Source organism: Lepisosteus oculatus, chromosome 2 (genome assembly GCF_040954835.1).
Source record: "Lepisosteus oculatus isolate fLepOcu1 chromosome 2, fLepOcu1.hap2, whole genome shotgun sequence".
Lineage (NCBI taxonomy): Eukaryota > Metazoa > Chordata > Actinopteri > Semionotiformes > Lepisosteidae > Lepisosteus > Lepisosteus oculatus.
In genome coordinates, this window is record NC_090697.1 from 55265181 (window position 1) to 55287584 (window position 22404).

General features: G+C 36.5%; 1 protein-coding gene across 3 annotated transcripts in view; it reads right to left on the reverse strand.

Moving 5' to 3' along the window:
• Positions 1–22404, reverse strand: part of ttc13 (tetratricopeptide repeat domain 13) — a 30464-nt gene that overhangs the window by 4072 nt on the left and 3988 nt on the right. For 2 of the 3 annotated variants that reach the window (XM_006625659.3, XM_069179326.1), the window contains 18 exons: positions 19937–20007; positions 19434–19499; positions 18249–18341; positions 17744–17860; positions 16655–16765; positions 13650–13732; positions 12986–13127; positions 9752–9926; positions 8788–8944; positions 8046–8176; positions 6214–6346; positions 5257–5349; positions 4614–4697; positions 3652–3736; positions 3216–3325; positions 1670–1805; positions 850–929; positions 589–667 (listed from right to left, as the gene is read on the reverse strand). In XM_006625659.3, the coding sequence (XP_006625722.2) occupies positions 589–667; positions 850–929; positions 1670–1805; positions 3216–3325; positions 3652–3736; positions 4614–4697; positions 5257–5349; positions 6214–6346; positions 8046–8176; positions 8788–8944; positions 9752–9926; positions 12986–13127; positions 13650–13732; positions 16655–16765; positions 17744–17860; positions 18249–18341; positions 19434–19499; positions 19937–20007 (1946 nt within the window). The remainder of the gene's footprint in view (positions 1–588; positions 668–849; positions 930–1669; positions 1806–3215; positions 3326–3651; positions 3737–4613; positions 4698–5256; positions 5350–6213; positions 6347–8045; positions 8177–8787; positions 8945–9751; positions 9927–12985; positions 13128–13649; positions 13733–16654; positions 16766–17743; positions 17861–18248; positions 18342–19433; positions 19500–19936; positions 20008–22404) is intronic. The other variant, XM_015345662.2, reaches the window with a different exon arrangement.

A 22404-nucleotide genomic window follows, 5' to 3' on the forward strand; every position in this document is an offset into this window, starting at 1 on the left:
ACAGGTAGTGGACAGAAAAATAGAAACTCCTCAGTAAATGAGGGACACGAAGCAAATTGAAAGCAAGGGCTTCCACACAGATGTGGCTCATGAATTAATTTAGCAAATATTATCCCAGAATGTTTAAGGTCATGTACTGTATAAAAATGTTGGATAGGCCTAATTGCCTATAAAAGGGGTGACCTCAGCTTGAAAGGGGTGATGGTGATTGTTGGGACACATTTGGCAGGAGCTACAGTAAGCAGGAGGATGCCATGTTTTACACTATAATTTCACCACTTGTGGTTTTCACTCTGTGGACATTACAGACTCTACAACACTTCAGTTAAAAGCATAGACATGGTACTATGGACAAACTAAAAGAAGTTTATAAACAGTGGCCTAACTCAGGTTTCCCTGCCTTATTAGTAATAAGACTGGCTTGACAAAGAGTGTTTGTTCAAGCCTTGTTGAATCATGGCTAAAAGCAAAACATCCTCCTGGAATTGGGAGGAGCCTCATGTCCCAGCATCTTGTCCAACTATACTGTATAAACCACTTTTATACTCCTAAGACAGGACTTTACTGCTTTAAAGTTAGATTTTGTACCTTTCCTTTTGGAATTTTCCCAACGACTTCCTTCCCACTGGCCATCAGTGCACCCATTAAAACAGAGTACGCTACCACACTGCCCAGAACAATCAGATGAGAAAGATCTGTTAAACACAGCTGCATTTAAATGATACACATTTGACGTCTATCCAAACCAATAAAGAAGCCTTTGATGCAACACAGAGAAAATCCTGAGTGATATACTTAGACAATTAAATTAAACCAAAAAAATGTTTGTACAGTATAATGTATAGATACCTTGAACCACGGGAGAGAGGCATTAAATTATAGAAGTAGTAAACCAGAGAAAGGATTAAATTGCAAACAGAATCTGCATCCTGGAAAAAGAGAACAGACAATTAGAGTTAAAGATATGAACTTACATGTTCACCTATAAGAAGATGCATTCATAAGAATCATAAGATATATCCATAAAACTACTCTACACAAATGTTATAGCTTTGTTATCTCATCCTTTGAAATTAGAAAAAAGAGAAAACAAGCATTTTTGTAAGAAATGGGTGCTTATGAGCTGGCGTGTACAAAGGTTATGTTTGCTCCTTCTGCATGAGGATCCACCAGTTTCATTCAATGCCAGCACCAAGTGGCCAGAGCTTCCCTGATCTATTCATCTACTGTAGTTCACTAGACTCCAGACTAGTTCACCAGACTGACAGGACATGCCTGTAATTTACCCAGACATAGACCCAGCTAACCGTCTGTATCGACCACGAGGTAACAACTGAGGGATTGTTTCCACACAACTACAGGCACTAACACAACTCGGTGCAGTGGAAGACCTGTAACCCTGACTAGAGTTATTGGATTATTCAGACACAGTGGTAACCGCATGATGTGAGACCACCTCATCTGTACCAACCACCTTAAGCCTGTCATTGCAATTATTAAACTGCATATTAGACTGCATAATTGGCATGTGGTAGCATCTGCAAACATGAAGTTGAAATCACAGATTTGTCACAATTGATTACAGGTAAAATTCAGTGACTGATCTACATTAAAAAACCTCTTCAAAACATCTCAGCTATTTAAAAAATGAAGAATAAAAGCAAAATACCCCAAGCTCAGTAGACAGCATCAGTGCTTTCCCTTTGGCAGTGAGATCCTTATAAAGTGATTCGATCTCGGACTGATACTGCTGTGTGCGCTCTTCTGTCGTTTGCGTCTCCACAGAAAACAGCATGTTTCCCACTCTGATTACAAGAACAGGAAAAAAAGATATAGCACCAGTCAAACTTTCCTTAAAGCACTAAGCAGAAAACATTTCTCCTAACAGTAAAAGGACAAGATTATTTAAAGACTATACAAATCCATGGAAACATTTCATGTCACCGGGTTTTGTATGACAAACACTTGTAAAATCTATAAAATCTCAGGTATAATCCTCTACTTTTAAACCTATCTGATATTCAAGTTTTCCACATATACTGTACAGTAGCTTCAGGACATTTGTCAATGCTTAATCATCTTAGTGAACAAAAAATAATAAAAAGGTCATATAATAACATGCCCTGCTAACTCAATTTGTTTACATCTGCTCTTTTTCAGGTAATTGTTGTGCATCATACAAAGCAGATGACTCACAATGTTAAATGATACTAATCTCTATTTACCATATATAAACTCCATGGAAAAAGTGACTGAACCTCACAGGGGAATTTTCTTAAATTTTTGTACAATTACAAGCAAAATGACATGTGAAAAACATATTCAATTCCCAACTTTAAGCAGATAATACAACTATTTGTAAACAGTTTTCTGAAAACTTTTATTAAACATAAATATAAAAATATCTAGGCTCTTCAAAACATGAGATTACAAGATCTTTTATAACGTGTGTAACAATTTCACATTGGTTGCATGGAATTAAAAATTCTTTGAGCAGCTTTTAATAATTTGTAATCGTCATAAATGTAAGTTTATTCCAGTTCAATAGTAAAACTCAGTGTTCACTTTCATCCATTCTGTGATTAAGATACATTTTTCAGACTGTGTTCATCCCCAATTCAACAAGATTTTGATGACCTGCTAGCTACTCCCTCACCAGTTACCAGTCAAACTCACCTATTCAATGTGATCTTAACTACTTCATACATTCACCATCTGAGAAGGTGGACAACAGCTAAATGAATGATAATGGTGGGAAAGTGATTGGCAAGCTTCATCTTGATGAATATAAAAATAGTCCAGTTTCCTCAAGAAATATTTTGAAAACTTCTAGTTTTTCCAAATTGATATGTCAAAAACTAGTATGATGCATTAGATAAATTAAGAGATACCAGACAGAGGACTTCACATATAGTACAGTAGGACTCATTGATAAACCTGCAAGCTCATAGTCATTAAAAGCTCATTGTATGGCAAATGAAAAGATATCCTGGACAGATCTGAAACTATTCAATGCTGGTGGTGTTTATTCCGTTTTGCACAACCCCCACCAGGAGCTTCTGGTCAAAAAGTGCTAATAATATATCTTAGATTTAAACAAGCTAAATCTGAACTATAGACCCCAACACGACTAAACATTTGATGAATTTCATACACAGAGGAGAGGAAGACAGAAAGTTAAGAAACAAAGGAACTCAAGAGCCCCTGGACTGTACCTGTCTCCAGTTATTGTAATGGTGAAGCCATCATATTCTTTCCCAGAATCTTTTAAACTGGGTACCTTGGAGTTCACTGTAAACCCATCTCTGGTTTTACTGTTAAACTGCTTCATATGGACAATAAGACATATAAGTGTACGTGTACATTCACGAAAACAAAAGAAACATCCAATTTCATAAAATTAAAATATGAATATGCCTTTTCCAGAATAACAGATCCTGAAGATGACATGCAAAAAAGCTAAGAAATGCAAAATTCACATAAAATAAAAAGTTTGAAAATACTACAGGCTCAACAATTCACTCAAAGCCTCCACTATTATCTCCTATGATAACTTTGACCGTTATTAAAACAGCTTAGATGGGGTGAGTAGAGACCAAACCTGTCATTTAGCAATCTTTAATTCACATTGATAAGAATCATTTTTGTTACCTTCATTATGGGGAGAAGGTCTTCCACTTTATTTACATTCTCCAGTGCCTGTCTAACTTCTACAAGCCCTCGTGAGTTATATGCTCTGAGAAGGACATAAAAAATAATTTTAAAAATTGTCATTAAAAGTATTTGGGGCATTACGGTGGCACAGTGGTAAGCATTGTTCCCTTGTGGCATTGGTGATCTGGGTTCTGTTCCTGGGGTGCTAATAATCTGCATGGAGTTTGTATGTTCGCATGGGTTTCCTCCAGGTGCTTTGGTTTCATCCAACAGTCCAAAGATATGCTGGTGGGTTAACTTGCTTGTGGGAAGATTAGCCCTGATGAATGCGTGTTTGAGTCTGTGTGTGCCCTTCACTGGACTGATGTACCATTGATGGTATACCTGCCCAGTGCTTCCTGTGACTGGCTCTGCACTACAGTGAACCCAAAATGAATAAGCGGTTATTGAAAGTGGTGCGATATGATTAAAAGAATAAGCTATCATAATCAAAAATGTCTTCCTCAACAGCTTATCACTTGAGTTTGGAAAAGCAGGTGATAAACTGAAGTTGCAATAAACATTTATGTTCTTAATTACAAAGATGTGAGAGAACACTTTTTGTGTACATACACAAAAAAAACTTGAGTTAGCAACTACTGTATGTACTGTGGACAAGGCCATAGGCAAGTACAAAGAGATTAATGTCACCCTGCCTTAATGGCATGATTATGTCATAACAGCACAATGGCAGGACGTTTTAATTATGTTTAAGTATTTTTGTATTTTTTTTTAAACTTCAGAAATAATTTTCTTCACACTTTTAAATACTGTATCTAAATGGTTCTGTGACCAAGGACACAAAAATGAACTGAAACCCACAGAAACCTCAGGCTTTACTTTCTGGATTTCTTCAGTGACCCTGACTCCCAAAAGTAGGAAAAAGTCAGTCATTTAAGAACTGCAAATGAGTGACTCACCCGTGGTAAACCAGTATTCTGTCTTTAATGAAGTTAAGTATGCTGTCAAAGTATGCCAAGTACCGAATGTTTATGATCTGACCCCTAGGAAATAAAAAAATGTCATTATTAAGAATAATTGTTTTTATTTATAAACATTTAACCTTTTAACTTTTTAGTAAGCACTTCAAGCAACACACTATGGTTAAGACTCCAGATTCATATGCGGAGTTGCACTGATTAGCAATTATAGTTTATTATTGGGCTTAGCTTCACATAGAGCTATTCTTAAAATAAGACTAGTAAATAAGCATTATCTCTTGAATGAAAAATGCAGTCACTATCATCTTACAGCAGTAATATCATAAACAAATGAGAAATTATAAACATCTCCAGTATGTTATGGATGCCGCTTCAGCTGCTGAAGGAACAAATGCAGATCTCTGATCTCTGTTTTTAAAGCAAGAAACTTTTTTGAAAGATACTTCCTACAGCTTATGTAACTCGAAGCAACTGTGTACTGAACACCAGAATTTGAGACGGCAGAGTAATAGATTATTTGAAATCAAGAACATGCATTTCATGCTGCTTAATACTGTGCTAAAAAGGATAGGTAGCATCATCATTTCCTCCAGCAAGTTAATGACAAACACACTGATGTTACCTGATAAGGTTGATATGGTTGTTAAAGCCTCGACTCAGACTTCGAGCCGGCATTTGATCCAGCCATAGAACTGGTTGGTCTGGATCTGCGATCCTGCAATACAAAAATAGTAAAAAAAAATACAACCTAAGATCACAGAGAAATATGATGATCAAAGAAGTTCAGTCCATTAGCCCTGGTGACCTCCAACACTAAAATGCAGAAGAGTTATTTGGGTTCTGGGGGGGTTGTAACCTTCAGAGAACAGCAAAATATGACGAAAACAGCCAAGAGGCCCTGCACCTTGGCCAAGGCTCATAATGAAATTGTTTATGAACTCCATGTGGTAAAAGGGGCAATATTTATTTTTGTTAAAAAACATCTATGAAAAGCATGAATGGACACAATTTGTCTTAGTTGCATTACACCTCAAAAATGTCTCGTTGTCATTTATACTTTGGACATTAAAACATACGAATACAGAAACAGGCAGCATGGTGGCACAGAAGTTAGCATTGCTGCCTCCCAGCACTGGAGCCCTGGGTTTAATTCCCAGACTTTGGAGTTTGTATGTCCTCCCCGTGTTCGGTTCCCACAGTACTTGATTGGCTTCTGTGAAAATTGGCCCTGGTGTCAGTGTGCCCTGTGATGGACTGTATCCTATATGCAGGGTGGATCCTGCATTATGCCCATTACTTGTCGGGATAGACCGCATGACTCTGAATAGGATAAAGATGTTAAAAAATGAAGGGATGGGTTATAGAATTATTCAATTCTTTTTTGAAACAGTAAAAAACTGAGATACAGTACTGTATTTTTCTTTGTATAATTCTCAAGACATGCACAGGGATCTTAAGAGTCCTGATACTTGGAAAAGCTGTTAGTTTAATGTAATGCACTTTTGTTTTGTACAGTAATCCAACACATTACAGTGAACAATGATGTTATGAATGAGATGTGTGTCTTTTAAAAGCTTACCTTCTCCACTTTACCGCAATGTCAAACATGTCCCTCCACTGCATCTGTCTTGTTTTGCCATTAACTCGGACTTTAGAGTTGCTCCAAGTGCGCTGCATAGCCTGCATAACTTCTAAAGTTGCAAGTCCCATGGCTAAGGATAGAGGACGTATAGTAAATTTTACATTTTTGTAAAACAAACTTCAGACCTTGAAGCCTTTTGTTTCTATTTTGAAAGGCAAAAAGGGTTTTCCTTTAACCTGCGGACCTGATTCTGATTTCAGACCGGCTTGTAGCTATACCTACAATAAGAGTGTGCCTGTTCCTGTAATATGCCATTGTAGCCATTGGATATTTCTGATCTCCTTGTTGTCTAACAGGATCTACAAAATGTGCCGAACTGAAGTTTTCTGTTCATGTAACCTGAAGCATATCCGATTGCTCTGCAGTCAGGACCTTATTTCCCTGTTCAGCCACCCCTGCAAAAAAGTTACTACTGAAAATGTATCACTGCATTTTCAAACATTTACTAAGGTTTAAGTTCAGTTTTGCTACAGTTTCCTTCAGTTCTAACCTCTTCACCTTACCTTTTTACACAAGCAAGATGTACAGGGTTATAAGGAACTTTCACTGTGGTATAACATGGTTTACACATGAACCCGTAAATCAAAAGAAATGCTAAGGAAAAAGTTCAAATATACAGGGTTATTATATTTTACTTAAACTGAGTTATCATGAAGTTGTATAATGTCCTAGTTGTAACCACACTAAGAACCACAGTAATCATTAATAAAAAATGCGCTGAACACAGGCTCATTTCACACTTCAAATGATGATAGCTTGAATGAACCAAATCTTTATAGGCTCAGCAGACAAGAAGAGAGACAGGGAGACTTATGGATATTGAACAAGACCGACTGCATCAGATAATTTAATCTTAGGTTTGCTGATCTAGTTCACTTTGATTTTTTCAGCAATCAATGCTCCATTATGGTTCTAGAATGCTATATTAACCACAAGATATGAAAGAACAGTGAGAGTCTGTTTTCTTTCTGGACATCCTTTCTCTGGTTTCTGAATGCAATAATTCATGACACAAATAGAAGGTCATTTAAAAGTCTTTCCCAGAGCTGGAAAGGGGCAGGCTAACTTAAATTCAATTAGAATCATTTAATTTAAAACAGACAAAGATATAAAAAGCAGAACAACGGATATTTTTATGGTCCTCTCGCAGCTTTTAAGTGTCCTTCTGAAGTTTTCTGAAGTTTTCTGTCCAAATTTTATATAGGCATTATATGGGAGAAAGCACACATTTTGAAACTTAACTTGGTATTTAAATTAAATATTATAGTAGTAATATGGTTTGCCCCCATTTCTGACAAATAACTTGCAATCGGCCCTTTCAGAACTATGCTCCATTAGTGGAAATGCTCCAAAATTACTATAATTGTTCTAAGTATCTCTGCTACCGATACTAAGATGTGGCAGATCACTATATACAAGGAAACTTGCAATAATTCAAGGTTACCTAAAAACATGACTTTCAGAAAATATCACCATTAACAAAAATAGAACCTACAGTGAGTAACTGCTTCCAATAATATAGTTTCGTTGGAACTACAGCCAATATTTCTAAACATAAATAAGCCTTCTATGGCTAAAGTCAGGATATTTGTAAGACTGCAATGCCACAATCAACAACTGAAATCAAACTACCCTAGTTTGGAGAAAGTAGGTAACAGAATGGAAAACAAGCCATTCAGTCTAAAACATCGACACAATTACACTCCCATTGGTGACATTCATGCAAACAGTTATTCAGCTCTTGATTTTTTTACACTCTGACTGCCTACCTCTGTGCATCCTGTGGTTAGGAAGAAATCCTGGTGTGTTGTACTGCATAAGGCCACCAAGGTGATCTGCAGTGCAAATGAGTTTCTGAACTTCAGAGGTATAACTTTCAAAGTTTTGAGGTAGAACATCCCTTCAACAAGGAGAAGATGAGAGATTGTTTTTTAACCAGATGAGGCTCACATATGAAAAAAATGGCACTGTATTTCAAAGTCACAATCTGAAATCTAGTACAAAGAAGTCCTCTTCATTCACAAAAAGGTGTCCACATTATAGCTCAGCATATTGTGTTGTGCTGCAATTTGTAATATTTCATATTAGCATTTATTTACTAGTTGGTTATAAATTGCTAAGTGATGTGAAGCTCAACAAACAAAGAAAAAAGTAAAATTAGTAAAAATTTGTATTAAAAAACAAATGCTTCAAATAATTCAAAATGAATGGAATAAATGGAATGCTATGGAAACTGGAACAAGACAGATTCTTTACTTTTCAACAAAAGATTTTTCCAAAGAAGAGAAATAGGCAGTTGCACACACTGAATTTTAAAATTTGTGAGTCATGATGACAAGAGTGTCTTTGGATATTTGTTGCCATCTGAAATTTTAGTTCAACCCAACTATATACTCTTAAACAGTTTTCCAAGCAAGTTTTAATTACAGTGATCTGCAAAAATGTTGTTCATTGCATTTCTCAGGGCTGGATCTGAAAGACTGGGCCTGAAGAGGAACCATGACAACTCACTTAATATGTGGCTGCAGGCCAGGCTGCTCCTCATAATCCTCTATGAGGAAAGGCAGATTTTTTGCCCAGTGGTTCTTGAAATTTCCAGGAAGATCCTGATCAACATTGTACTCTGCCACAGGAATGTCAAGATGTGCATGTAAATAGCGAGAGTATTCTTAAAAAGGGAAACAATAAGAAACACTGGTTAATGCTAACAGCAGATGAAAGCAGCACTAGAACTCATTCCTAATTGCATTTGTGTCTTAAGTTCTGGATGGCATATCAGGCTTCACAGGGCTACATGTTTTTCATCAGAATGTATTTAGACTTTCGCAACAGCACCTTTGGAATACACCAGACCCTTGCTTGCCATTTCTGGTTTCTCTTTGCAGATTTCTGGTGTATTTACACCTTTGCCAACTGCTACCCAAGCACAGCAATGTCACAGCATCGGTCTATGCTCTGTGAATTGCATGATTCTTAAAGTACTGTATATTGAAAGCACCCTTGTTTAAATAACTATGTTTTTGTGCCAGTTATCTAAATGAAAAGCAATGTTCACAAGTAGTGAACCTAGTGAAGAAAAGCAGAAAAATAAAATGGATTTATAGGATAGGAGTGAGAGAGGATGTTTCTTTTGTTGGGCTGTATTACAAAAACACAGAGCTGAATGTAAGCTACATAAAGATTTGCATAATCCCCCGTGTTACCATCAAACTAACACAATAAATTATTTTTTATTTATTGCTTTATTTTTTGTTCTTTAAAAATAGATCTTGTGTATTATTTATGGAGTACAATGATTATTAAAACAGTAACTATTAATCAATAATTATCATTGATATAGTTGTTTCCTAATCTTTCAGTTCACGGTATTAAGCTTGAAATACCCAGTGAGACATAGTAAAATCTGAATACAATCAAAGTGCAAAGGACAGTGGATTGTCTTAGCTGTGTTCCTGTAAGGTGCACTTCTACTCACCTCTGAGGTATTTGACTTTCAGATATTCAGAGCTTGCCTTCTGGCCCAGTAGGGGGTCATTTAACATGACTTTTGTCTGTGCTTTGATCCCTTCATAAAACTGTCCCATGGCAACATGACTCAGCCCTTTCATGTACTGGCACACCTCATTGTATGGCTCCAGCTGGAGACACCTCTGTAAAGGGGTGAAGGAGACTTCATGAGCTACCAGTGCCGAACATAAGCATGCTCATAAGCATTTTCCTCAATTCCCCCCTGGTCTTAAACCCTAGACGTAATTTAAGAACATGTGAAAGGTTAGAAATTAGAACGTATATCCCATGTTATAGTATTACAAATATAACTTCTCTTCTATAACCTTTCTTGTGTTCTTAAATTTGCAGTTAAAAACTGACATCTTAATTTGGAAAAATGTTTAAGACAGATCATTCAGCCCACACGATTTCTTTCAATCTTAGTAACATTGATCTGAGGACTTTGCCCAGCCTTTTCTTTTTTTTAAAAAAAAAGGGCAAATAGTTTTGGGTAAAATCCCCCAAATATGACTTTGCTGACTGTGTGCTTTTCATGTATTTCACCAGAGAAAATGAAAAATAGTATGCAGGCTCCTGTGATTCACCCACTTTTGAGCCACTCCTGTTTTAGCAGCCACCTGCCAGATGTTCAGCACCTAAAGGCACCCCTGCATTTGCCCAGAACTAAGAGAGAACTGGCCAGCTTATCCCATCTTATCCTGGGCAAAACTTCTCAAATGATCTAGTGACATGACCCTGGCTCTCACCCCACAAGCCTGGACTGCTTTCCTTGAAAGAAGCCATAGCTGGGCAGCTTGTTCCAGACATCCACAATCCTTTGTGTAAAAGCAGGACCTCCTGATCACAGTTTAGTACGCTTCTCTGTAGTTTCCAGTTGTGCCTCCTGGTTCATGTTTCACTACTGATTCAGTAGATGGCTACATGGCTGACTTTCTCAATACCTTTTGGGATTCTAAATAATTTTTAAACCATCCCACTGTTTAATCATATACAGTTTTTATATATTGCAACTTAAGTAAATTAGGAAGAATGCATGCAATAAGGCCTTGGTTTAATTTCGCACTCAAAGAATGGTCCAGAGATCGGGGTAGAGTGTCCAGCAACTGGGTACTGTCACAAATTTATTTGAACACCTGAAAAATGAATACACAAACGGTCATCTTTGTCTTAGGGCTGGGTTGCTGAAAGAAGATGAAAGACCATCTTCTTTAAGACTACTGTGTTTTCTTTTAGGACAGTTCAATGTTTTTTTTCCGTAGCTGTTCTTCCATAGTTACACGACAGCATAGACAATCACCATTTTCCTATTTAACTTGGGGCTAAATTCAGCTTGTTGATATGCTTATTATGCTGTTCCTTTTTATAAAAGGGAAAATCAAAATGTATGTTGATTTCATACAAAATGCAAAGAACTAAGAGAGATAAGAAAGATGCCTCCTGTTTACAATTTTAAATGTACTTTTTATCTCCATTAATTTTGCATTAATGGTTTGTTACATTCAAATAAATTTATTCATTAGAATTAATTTTAATGAATGAAATGTATTCATTAGAATATCAAATTCATTATAATCTCAAAATTGTGATCATCTGATACCAGACAATTTATCTCAAAATCCCTCATAATACATAATTGCTGTGCACATCACACCAACACTGTGAAAGAATAATTAAGCCTTCAGTGGTTATCAGAAATTCCAGTACAGCTTTCTTTCCCTTCAGAAACTGACTTCTGACACAGTTTATGGTGAATAATTTCTGGATCCAGTCTGCATTGACATTAATGTCCTTCTTCTTGCTCTAACTTGATTGTTCTCAATATGCAACCAAATATACAGGAACAACGAAGAAAATGTACAACCAACAAAAGACTGTTACATGCAATTTGCACTACTGCAGTGTAGAATAAACCACCTACTGTACAAACCTTTTTACAAAACAAAATAGCAGGGGAATCAACACTATTAACAAATGTTACACATCTTAGTATGGAATTGTTGCTGAAAGACTCCTCTCTCTTGAGTATGCTTGAGTCACTAATATTGAGTCACTTTCATTACTCTGAAAGATGATTTTTTTATATTTTCCAGTATTACATTTTTACTACTATATGTGAAATTCAAAAGATTTTACAGTTTCTTTTATCATTCTATATTCATTTAGTATCATTTATGCATATAGAAGCCCTGTTACCAAACTGCTTTTAATGTTTCAAAATAGGATTGCCAAAAAAATTACAAAAAGCACACCATAGCTAGTTACAACCATACCATAAACATGACTCACAATCCCCAATTACACTTCCCCTGTTTCATAAATGTTAACATTTTCTCCTGCTGGACAAAACCCTGCATAACTGGAGGCTATTTGACTAGTCCCCAATGATTCTCTTCTGTATAGGTAGGCAGTCGGGAAGATAATGCTACCAAATATTCTGTCCATCAGTGGACAGAAGCTGTGCTTTTTGTCAATCAACATGACCTAGATTCTAATAACACATTCAGGAAATAATCTGTATGTATTTAACACTTGGGATATCATTGTGGAGTAGTGGTTAGTGTTGTGAACACACAAATCCAAGATTGTGGGCTCATATCCAGAGGTAAATAATTTGTGTTCCCTTGAACAAAGTACTTCCTTGAAATTGCTACAGTTCAATCCCCTACTGTCTGAATGGGTGCTCTCCATGTCAGCAATTTTTTGCTCAATTGACTTAGTGATTTCAAGAAAACCTCCTTTTCTAATTCATGTCAAACTAAAAGTAATTATTACTGTCAGTTTGTGATGACTGCCTTAGTAAATTATATACAGTCTTATGCAGTCTGAGTAAAATATATACAGTCCATTCATCATAAAAAGGGAATTTGGAATAAATAATTAGATCACTGGGAAGGATATACATTTAGCCAGGCTTTGCCGAGTTGGCTGAATCAATCATAACTGTATCAAGACTGCCTGGAGTGAGCACTTTAGCTCATTTAGGTTATGGACGGTGCACTTCAGAGGTAGAATTATTGTGCAATTTAGGTCTTCTGTAATAAGGGTTACAGCTGTAAATAGAGCTGATTAATGAGCTGTTTATTCCAGTTTTATAGATAAAAAAGGCACTAACCGCCACTTTATTCATAACAGTTTTGTCAGCCTTGGGTGATTCTTTGATTTTTGTTCCTTACAAGGAACATAGAAGTAATTACAGTACCTTAAAATTCCTTATAGCTTCTTGAAGGCTGCCGTGATGGTACAGCATCATGCCCCGTAACTGGAGAGACTGGATGTGATTCTGATTCAACATTAGTGCTTTTTGGAAGCTCTCCATAGCAGCTTCAAAGTCACCCAACTCCCTGAAGATAGAAACAATAGGAGAAATCATCACATATTGCAAAAAAGCCATTTTAATTATGTGTGCAAGATCACTGCCCAGAAATGACATGAATGTATACAGTACAGTTAGTGGGTCTTGGATGTTAAATAAAAACATAAGGAACCTTTCTGAGCAGGACACTTTAAAGCCATATCTGAAATGCACATTCTGTGAACATGCTACAAGAATTGAATTTTTGGGGGGAGGCATTCAAAATGTTCAAATACCTAATGTAATTAACATCAGACCAAAGGAACACTGTTCCTTTTAACTCAACTGGATTAGAGTATAAACACAAAAATTAACTCATTTTCACAAAGAGGCCTGTGGGGTTATAGATTCTTATTCACAAAGTGTATAGTCCACATTGAACTACTGGGAGACTTTAGGGAGAATTTTGATGGGGTTCTTATTGATGAATTCATAATCATCTAATTAAGGGAGACTGCATTTTCTCCTTTACATGGCACTTAGGATCACTTGGCGCCAGAAAGGATCTTACCTGTAAGCCTGTCCAAGACTTTTGTAGGCATCTATAAAATCAGATTTTAACTTAAGGGCTTCTTTGAAAGTCTCAATTGCCTCCTGTGGGTACAGAAAGTTTAGACTGCCTTTCTTGAATCAGATGGAGTAAAACAGCAGTTATATTAATACATTTTTTTTTAAATTTTAATGGAACTCCATATCAGTTCTTACAAAAACACTTACTTTTGTGCTATATGTGTTGAGTTTTTAAGTGTCCCAGAACCAACCTCAACATTTTCAATACATTTTCTCTACTTGGACATCATCTGTACTTTTTAACTATAACCCATTATAAAACAGTCAGGTAACACGGTTAGGATTTTAAGGGATTCTGGCTACCTGTGGGAAAATGTTACAATAGAGAAATGTCAGTCGATGATGTCACCCAACAAAGTCAGTGAATTTGCGTTGCGTCTGCTTTGGGTGAGGTTTACTCTGCCTGAAGGAGTGTCAGAACACATTACCTAAAGAGCAGCTGTTTATCATTAGTTGAAACATAAACAAACCCAAAATTAATTTAAAAAACAAGAATACTCTGTGACAAAGCTTCTGGTCTCCTGAAGAACAATAGCACCTAAAATAAGATGGTGTTTCAATAAGCAAAAACACTGAATATTGCTAAATAAATAATAATAATTGCTTACAGTTATATAGCATTTTTCTGGACACTCCACTCAAAGCACAATGGGGACTCCCCTCCACCACCACCAATGTGCAGCCTCAAATGGATGATGCGACGGCAGCCATAGGGTGCTAGAACGCTCACCACACATCAGCAATAAGTGGGGAGGAGAGCAGAGTAATGAAGCCAATTCATAGATGGGGATTATTAGGAGACCATGATTGGTAAGGACCAATGGGAAATTTGGCCAGGACACCAGTTACACCCCTACTCTTCTCGAGAAACGCCCTGGGACTTTTAATGACCACAGAGAGTTGGGACCTTGGTTTTTATGTCTCATCTAAAGGACAGCGCCTGTTTACAGTATAGGGTCTCTGTCACTATACTGGGGCATTAGAACCCACATAGACCGCAGGGTGAGCGCCCCCTGCTGGCCCCACTAACACCTCTTCCAGCAGCAACTTTAGTTTTTTCCAAGAGGTCTACATCCAGGTACTGACCAAGTTCACACCTACTTAGCTTCAGTGGGTTGCCAGTTGTGCTAGGGGACATCCGCATATAAACCAGGGAGCTCTTGAATATTTAGATCACTTGGTTTTTGTAGTAACATCCCAGTCTCTGGTACTGTGAGCCCAGGCAGAGAAACCTAACTCCCAGGCAGAACACTTTCAGAAAAGGCATGGCATTAGGCAAGGTGCCATGTGTGGGGAAATAAAACTGTGATGAACATTTTTAAAAAGTAACTAGTATGTGCTACTTTTAAGTAAATTGATGTAAATTTTTGTAAAAAACAATTTTCAAAAAAAGAACCATAAGTTTTAGTTCATGGATATATTTTTCTGGACTTAGACTTGAATATAGAGTTTGGTGTCTCTGATTAAAGCTGTTCTGGTAATGTTGCAAATTACCCTGCAAACTTGCTTGTTTGTTTTTGACAGATTTTTACTTCACACAAAATGTCACCTTAAAATACTATGATCTTGATTTTTTCACTTTTAAAATTTTTATAACGTCACTTCTTAGCAATTTAAAATATATTCTTTATTTTGTAAAGCTAATATGGCAGCTAAGGTGCATTAAGGCTGGCAAATAAAAGAATTTGAACTTTTGTTAAAAAAACTCCCTAAACCTATTTTATATGCTACAAAGATGCATCATTACAGATGCGAAGCAGCTTTAATTTTAGGATTCATAAAATATTATTTAACAAACTGCTAATTATTACCTGGCAGTGTTCTTGGGCAACATTGTTTTAAATGGTGGTTATTTTACAGTGTATTTTGGATGTATGCAAAAATATAATTCTTGTGAAGATGAATGCCGATAAAATAAAAACACTGAAATTACAGTATACCCTACAAATTAATGTATTTTTTTATTACTGTATTTTAAACACATTTCACTGAAACTGTGTTCTTCATTTTTTTTTACTTCATAACATTATGAAGAAATGTTATTTAAAAAAAAACATTTTAAACCTTATATCAGTGAAGCAGCACTAACATATAAATGAAGTTGGCATGAGAGCACTATTTGTTTGCTCGGGTCATATGCAGTCAATCTTTATAAAAAAACAACACAAATACTGTAGCTCAATCTCATAATAATGAGGCCTAAGAAGTGCATTATAATGGTATGCAAAGGAACAAGTAATAGGTTTATTCCATGCTGCAAAAAAGAAGAAAGAGAACACAACGTTTCGGCCGTGGAGCCTTCTTCAGATGGAGCCTTCTTCAGGTTTTTTTCAGCATGGAATAAACCTATTACTTGTTCCTTTGCAGCCTACGCATGCTGACGCAGCTACCCACCTGAATTATAATGGTATAGCTGTTATCGTTACTTACAGAAACACTCTTTTAGATTCACTGTTGAGCAAAAGGCTTAAACATTTTGCACTGCTTTAATCTTTTCACTCAATGGTTTTCCTTCTCTATACAGAAATATACTGTATTTAAGTTAATTATCTACTAAATTAGTAGTATTTTGTTTTACAGTTATCCTGTGCATTTTGTAGAATAAAAAGAAGCCTTTTACAGTAGTTCCATGGTTATATAGAGAGAAACAAATTATACATATGACTTGGACTCTGATTTTGAGTCAATTAGATTTCAACCTAATTGTGATGTGATGGATCTTCTGTTGTATACATCTCAAATTACAATGTGAATTAAAGGGTGCTAAACAAGTTAGTCTTCTTCTCACTCACACTAGGCTGTATTACTAGAAGTTGCTATAATAGAAAATGTTAGTAGATGCAGAGAATACTGTTAATACTCATAACACACATACTATATATTATAACTGTCTATTTACACAGCAGCGTAAATCAATTGTCTCTTCCCACAAATGATGACATTTACCTTGAGCATCCCCCTGTGGAAGAAGGTCAAGCCTTTGTACAGCACAGCAATGGGCTGGTTCTTCTTCAGCTCCAGAGATTGCTGGAAATCTTCCTGCGCTGCTGCATAGTCCTACATTGTAACAAACAGGACAGGGAAAACACTCTTCCAGTGGCTTTTCCAGAATGGGAATTTTCTCTGACGTCAGCAATGCAGTTAATGCAGTACAAGAAGACCTCTCAAAAAAGCTGAGCAATTTGCAAGATAAGATAAAAAAGAAGCTGATTTCAGTTCCAGATATTGTTTATTATTTGCAATTGATCGGAGCCTCCATTAAATACTATGCCAGTCTATTAGATGTGCTGTAAATGGCAATGGTGCTGCTAAAGCTCTGAAACAGAGTGACCACTGGTCCCCTAACATTTCCAGCCTCTGCACTGTCCAAAAGTACTTTCACTGAACCAATATCCAGGGCCTGCATTTACAGAACAGTAAAGGAAAACTGGAAGAACTAACTCAAAGGAAATGTGTCTCCCAAAACATCCATTCTATCACTGGATTTAAAAGTGGAAAAGAAATATGACAATATAATGACATATTGTATGAAAAAAGAAGGCAATCAGTTTCTGGGAGTCATGCAACAAGGCACTGATGCAGAGGTATTTATAATTTGAAAAGATTTTTAATACCGATGCTTACTTAAGCCCATGGGTGGACAGAAGTTTGGATGACTTAAAGCGAATAGCTTGATGATGAAACTTTTTGCACAGGTGACCTACTGTATAACAGGAATTTACATTTTGAACAGGTATGGTAAAGCACTGATGAATATTCATAAGTCTCAATGCATGCACTTTTTGATGCATTATCCAGACGTCTTGTTTGAACAGAATTACAACAATGGTTTTACAATACATTTTAGGTGACTTTTTGTACTTTCTAATAAATTTAGTCTGATCACCTCACATGATCACTGACTTGATGTTTTCTTTTATTATTGAATTTTGTTAACTTGATACAATCCAATGTACAGCAGTCATATGCATATAACACGACTGACTGAGATGTGGCATCACAACACTTTTATATAAGATGCACTGAAGAACTCACCTCAGAAATGAAGTGAAGTGTTCCCCTGTGTCGGTACAGACGAGCTGAAGGATACAGCTGTATGGCTTTGGAGAGATCACTTAAGGCCTCACTGATACGCCCCAGTGGAGACAGGATCTATAAATATACAAGTTCTTTCACTTCTGTTTTAAACTACCTTTAAAAAGGTATAAATGCACCTATAAGAAATAGACTTAAAATTAAACAGAGGATAGCTAGAGATGAATGAACATTTTGTTAAAACATCAGCTTTTATTATGGGTGCCACATCTGTTAGAAATGTTTTACCAGAGTGATAGACACATAAAAGTGTCCATGTCAAGCAGAAGCCATATGTTGTGATAATATTCAGATTACATAGGAAAAAAAAACAAATACTTAGGGTGTTTATTATAAAGAGATCCACAATAGGAAATATCTACCAGACATGACTGCTGTCAACACTGATATTACAAAAGTCTCCAATAACTTAGTAATAACGAAAGCAGTAGCATGGTATTGTCACCTCTGCACGTTGCTCATACACCTCTGGTCGGTTGGGCTCCAGAGTAATCACTCGGCTCAGCTCATACAGTGCTAGGTCTGCATTTTTGATGTCCTGTGCAAATGAGAAGTAATGTGCAGTTACTCCTCCAAGAAATTACAATGAAAAAGATAACACCTTTACCCGTGATCACTTTCTCCACTCCGCGTACAAGACATTCCAGGAATGCACAGATCAGAACACAACATCATAAATCCACACAGCCATTCAAAAATAAACAAAATTATTTTGAAATTAAATGAAATTGATTTTGGCCTGTTGTTTGCTTAAGCAAATGCTTTTTTTTCTCATATGCAATATTTGGATTAGAATAAAAATTACTCCTGCCTTTAATGTAAGGATAAAGAGCCTTTTTTTTAATAAGTAAAGGTTCATTTGTTGTTTCACACCCCCATGAATTCCACATGCATGAAATTGTTGTAGAATCACTTGTCTTCTCTGGAGTGTAAATAATTGAAGAATTTATTTTAAAGCCAAAACAGCAACAAATGAGTTGTACAGCACATTAGTAATGCATTTTTTCATTATTTTTCATAATAGAGGGAAACAAAAATTTCCAATGGAGCGTTGTTTTCTTCCTGTGAAATTCAGAGATCTTTTTTTAAATCCATTCTTTGCATTCACAATCATTAAATACATTTTTCAATCACCAAACATTTGTTTACACATTAAAAAAAAAATCTGTGATCTGGTGATCCATAAAATATACAGTACTTCATGGAAAGTAGACCTGACTTTGGTTAGCTGCTGTTTGTAGGCCGGTGAGCAGCACTGAATCAAAATCCTTTCTCTTTGATCAGTACAAACAGTTTTACTCTGCTGCTGACCAAATTATTTAGTTTTCAACATTCTCAAAGTGTGTTGGCATGTCAACTGTGAAATGGATTCGAATGCTGCACTTCACAAACTCAGTCCCACAACAGTCAGGTGGAGACTGAAGGCCACTTAATCTTGCACATTTTGGTTATTAAAGAAAAGCCTTTTCATTATTTTGAATTGAATATAAAGACAGATGCTTGTCTATGTACTAGCAAATAACAATGGACAGACCAGGCCATGTCCAGTTTGAAAATACACCTTACCGCTTCAGAACTGAAATCACTACATCTTTTTTTTTAATCCAATTTGTACAAAAAAAAAACTTACTTGCAGACCTTTCTTCCCATATGCAATTCCTCTTCCATAGATAGCACTGACTAATTCAGGATCCCCCTACTCGTGAGAAAAGAAAAGATTTATAAGAACACTAATAAAAAAACAGCTTCATCATCTTGAACAGAATTCACAAACCCTCTGACAGAATAATATTATTAAAGTTCTCGTTTCCAAAGGTTGTAGGATACCCAACAAAGATAACAAGGTAAGTGGTCCAGAGTTTAACAGTAAAGAGTTTGTTACTCAGAGATTATGTCAATACATAAATGGATGAGTAAAACAAACAAAGCAAGACACCCACCCATTATTATCTGATTATCCTTACTAAGGGCTGCAGAAAGCTAGAGTCTATCCCAGAAGCGCTGGGCAGAACTATTCAGTGGATGGGATTCCATTCCAACACAGGGCACATAAAGCAAAACTCTGTACAAGGCAAAACCTAACAACACCAAATTGCTAGAGCGGTAGATCTTATCTCAAGTTAAGAGGCGTACCTGTAAGAGTAAGGAGAAATGCTTGATGGCTTCATCATAAAGACCATTTCCAATGAACACATATCCTACTGCTGAAAATGAAAAACAGAAGCAACACAACCGGTTATGTCAATGTCAGTCACAAGTAGGCTTAACTGGTTCTCTTGTAATGATTAACTTTACAGTGTAGAACTGGTTAGGTTAAACTGTTCAGGTAATCAATCATTCATAGAGAATGTGGCCACAAAGAGAGTCATGAGAATTCTGTCGCCATTGTCTCTTATTGTCTATTTTATAGTAACAAGTAACAAGAAGAACATTATAGTCTGTTGATGCCCTTATCCCAGTTACCTTGGTCAGTACAAATATTCTACTGTACAAAAAGTATGCTTATGCAATTATATTGCATAAGCATACTATAATTATCAAGTTCAGGTGGGTAGCTGCGTCAGCATGCGTAGGCTGCAAAGGAACAAGTAATAGGTTTATTCCATGCTGAAAAAAAGAAGAAAGAGAACACAACGTTTCGGCCGTGGAGCCTTCTTCAGGTGTGCTGAAGAAGGCTCCACGGCCGAAACATTGTTTTCTCTTTCTTCTTTTTTTCAGCATGGAATAAACCTATTACTTGTTCCTATAATTATCAAGGCAGTCTCACTCTTCTTCTAGAGAACCCTAATCTTTCAGCTGGTGACTTCAAACATAAACAGTTTTCCCACAAGGTTGTGTCAGACCTTTGTCTCTTCCTGATCAACATTAATAATTTAGATTCTGGCAGAGTTAACTAATTAAGTTTAGAGATGCCACAAAAAAAAAGGAGTGACAATCAAAAGCAAACAGAAACTTACAAAAACACAAAAACCATACAAGGGGCAGACACAGGAAATGAAATTCAACATTAGTAATTGTAAAGTGATCCCACAAGAAAGAGGAAAACTACACACATTGCACGGGTGACTCATGCTTTACTACATCCTTGTCGAGACAATAAAAAGAACCAATGAAGAAAGCAAAAATAATAGTGTACATATACAGTATATTCAAGCTTTACAATGATTTTGTACACTCTTTTGTCCTCTACCATACCACAGAAAGGATAGTATAGCCGTAGAGAGAGCAAGAATGATTCTGGCTTTTGGGGATTGTCATTTACACAAAGGTTAAAAGAGCAAAGCTTCTTCAATCAAGAACAAAGGAGGGGTAATTTAATCAAAGTATATAAAATGCTAATGTGTAAATTTAGGATCAACCCAAGGGACTTCTTTAGAATCAGTTAATGAAACAAGGACATGGAGTCACAATGAAAACTAAAAGGGACTTCATGTAGGACAGAGAACTGGAAACACGTCTTTACACAGAAAGTTGTGGATGTGTGAAACAGGATTTCCTCACAGGTGAGTGAGGCCCCAACTCTGAGCTCATTCAAGAAGCAACGTGAAAGCAACTTGACAAATTTTACTACTCAAACACCAAATGACCAAGAACGGCAAAATGGCTCTTTCACGTTTGCAACCTTTCTTATGGCTTTTTTACAGTGTACTCCCAACAGTATTGGGACAAAAACCTAAAACTGACATTTTCCTGTTGTACACACAAGAAATTGAGATTCATATAAAACAAATTATTCTGAGTCAGAGTCACCTTTTATTTTCAGGATCTATTTTGCAAACACGCTTAATCATTTTTCAACTAAAGCATATGTTGTGTTCTGTCCCCCAACATTTACTGTAGGTGACCAAAGGTATTGGGACACTTAACCTAAAGCAAATTCAGAAGTGAGAATGTAAGTATTTTGTTGCAAATCCCTTGCTTGCAATAAATGCATCTCACTTGAGATGCTTTGCCAGGCTTTAACTCTTGGACTTTGTGCCTCAGTCTCCTTTTGAACAAATGAAACGCATGCTCAATTGGATTCAGATGTGATGACTGACTTGGTCAGTTTAAAATGATCCACTTTTTCTGTCTGATGAACTCCTATGTTAAGCATACAGTATGTTTCAGCTCATTGTCCTGCTGCATAATGAATTGCCACCCAATAAGTCTGGTACCATTTTTTCTGTTTGTATAGCCCTGAATTCATCCTACTGCTGCCATCCTTAAGTCAAGTTAAGTCATCAATAAAAAACATTGAACCTGTTCCAGAAGCAGCCATGCATGCTCAAGCTATGATACTCCCTCCACCATGCTCTACTGAAGAACTGGCATGCTTAAGGTCATAGGCTAAATTGTGGAGAAAAACAGAAACAGCCATTCTATCACCTTGATAGATGTTTATTTTGGTCTAATTTGTCCCTAAAACCTTGTTCTAGAAATCCTGTGGCTCATCTCAGTATTTTTTTGCAAGTTCAAATCAAGCTCTTCTGTTCTTGCTGCTGATTAGGGGCTTACACCTTGCAGCACAGCCTCTGAATTTTTCTTGGTGAAGTTTTCTGCAGTTTATGGCACTCGAGATTTGCATCCCCACACTCTGGAGATTATTTTTCATTTAACTA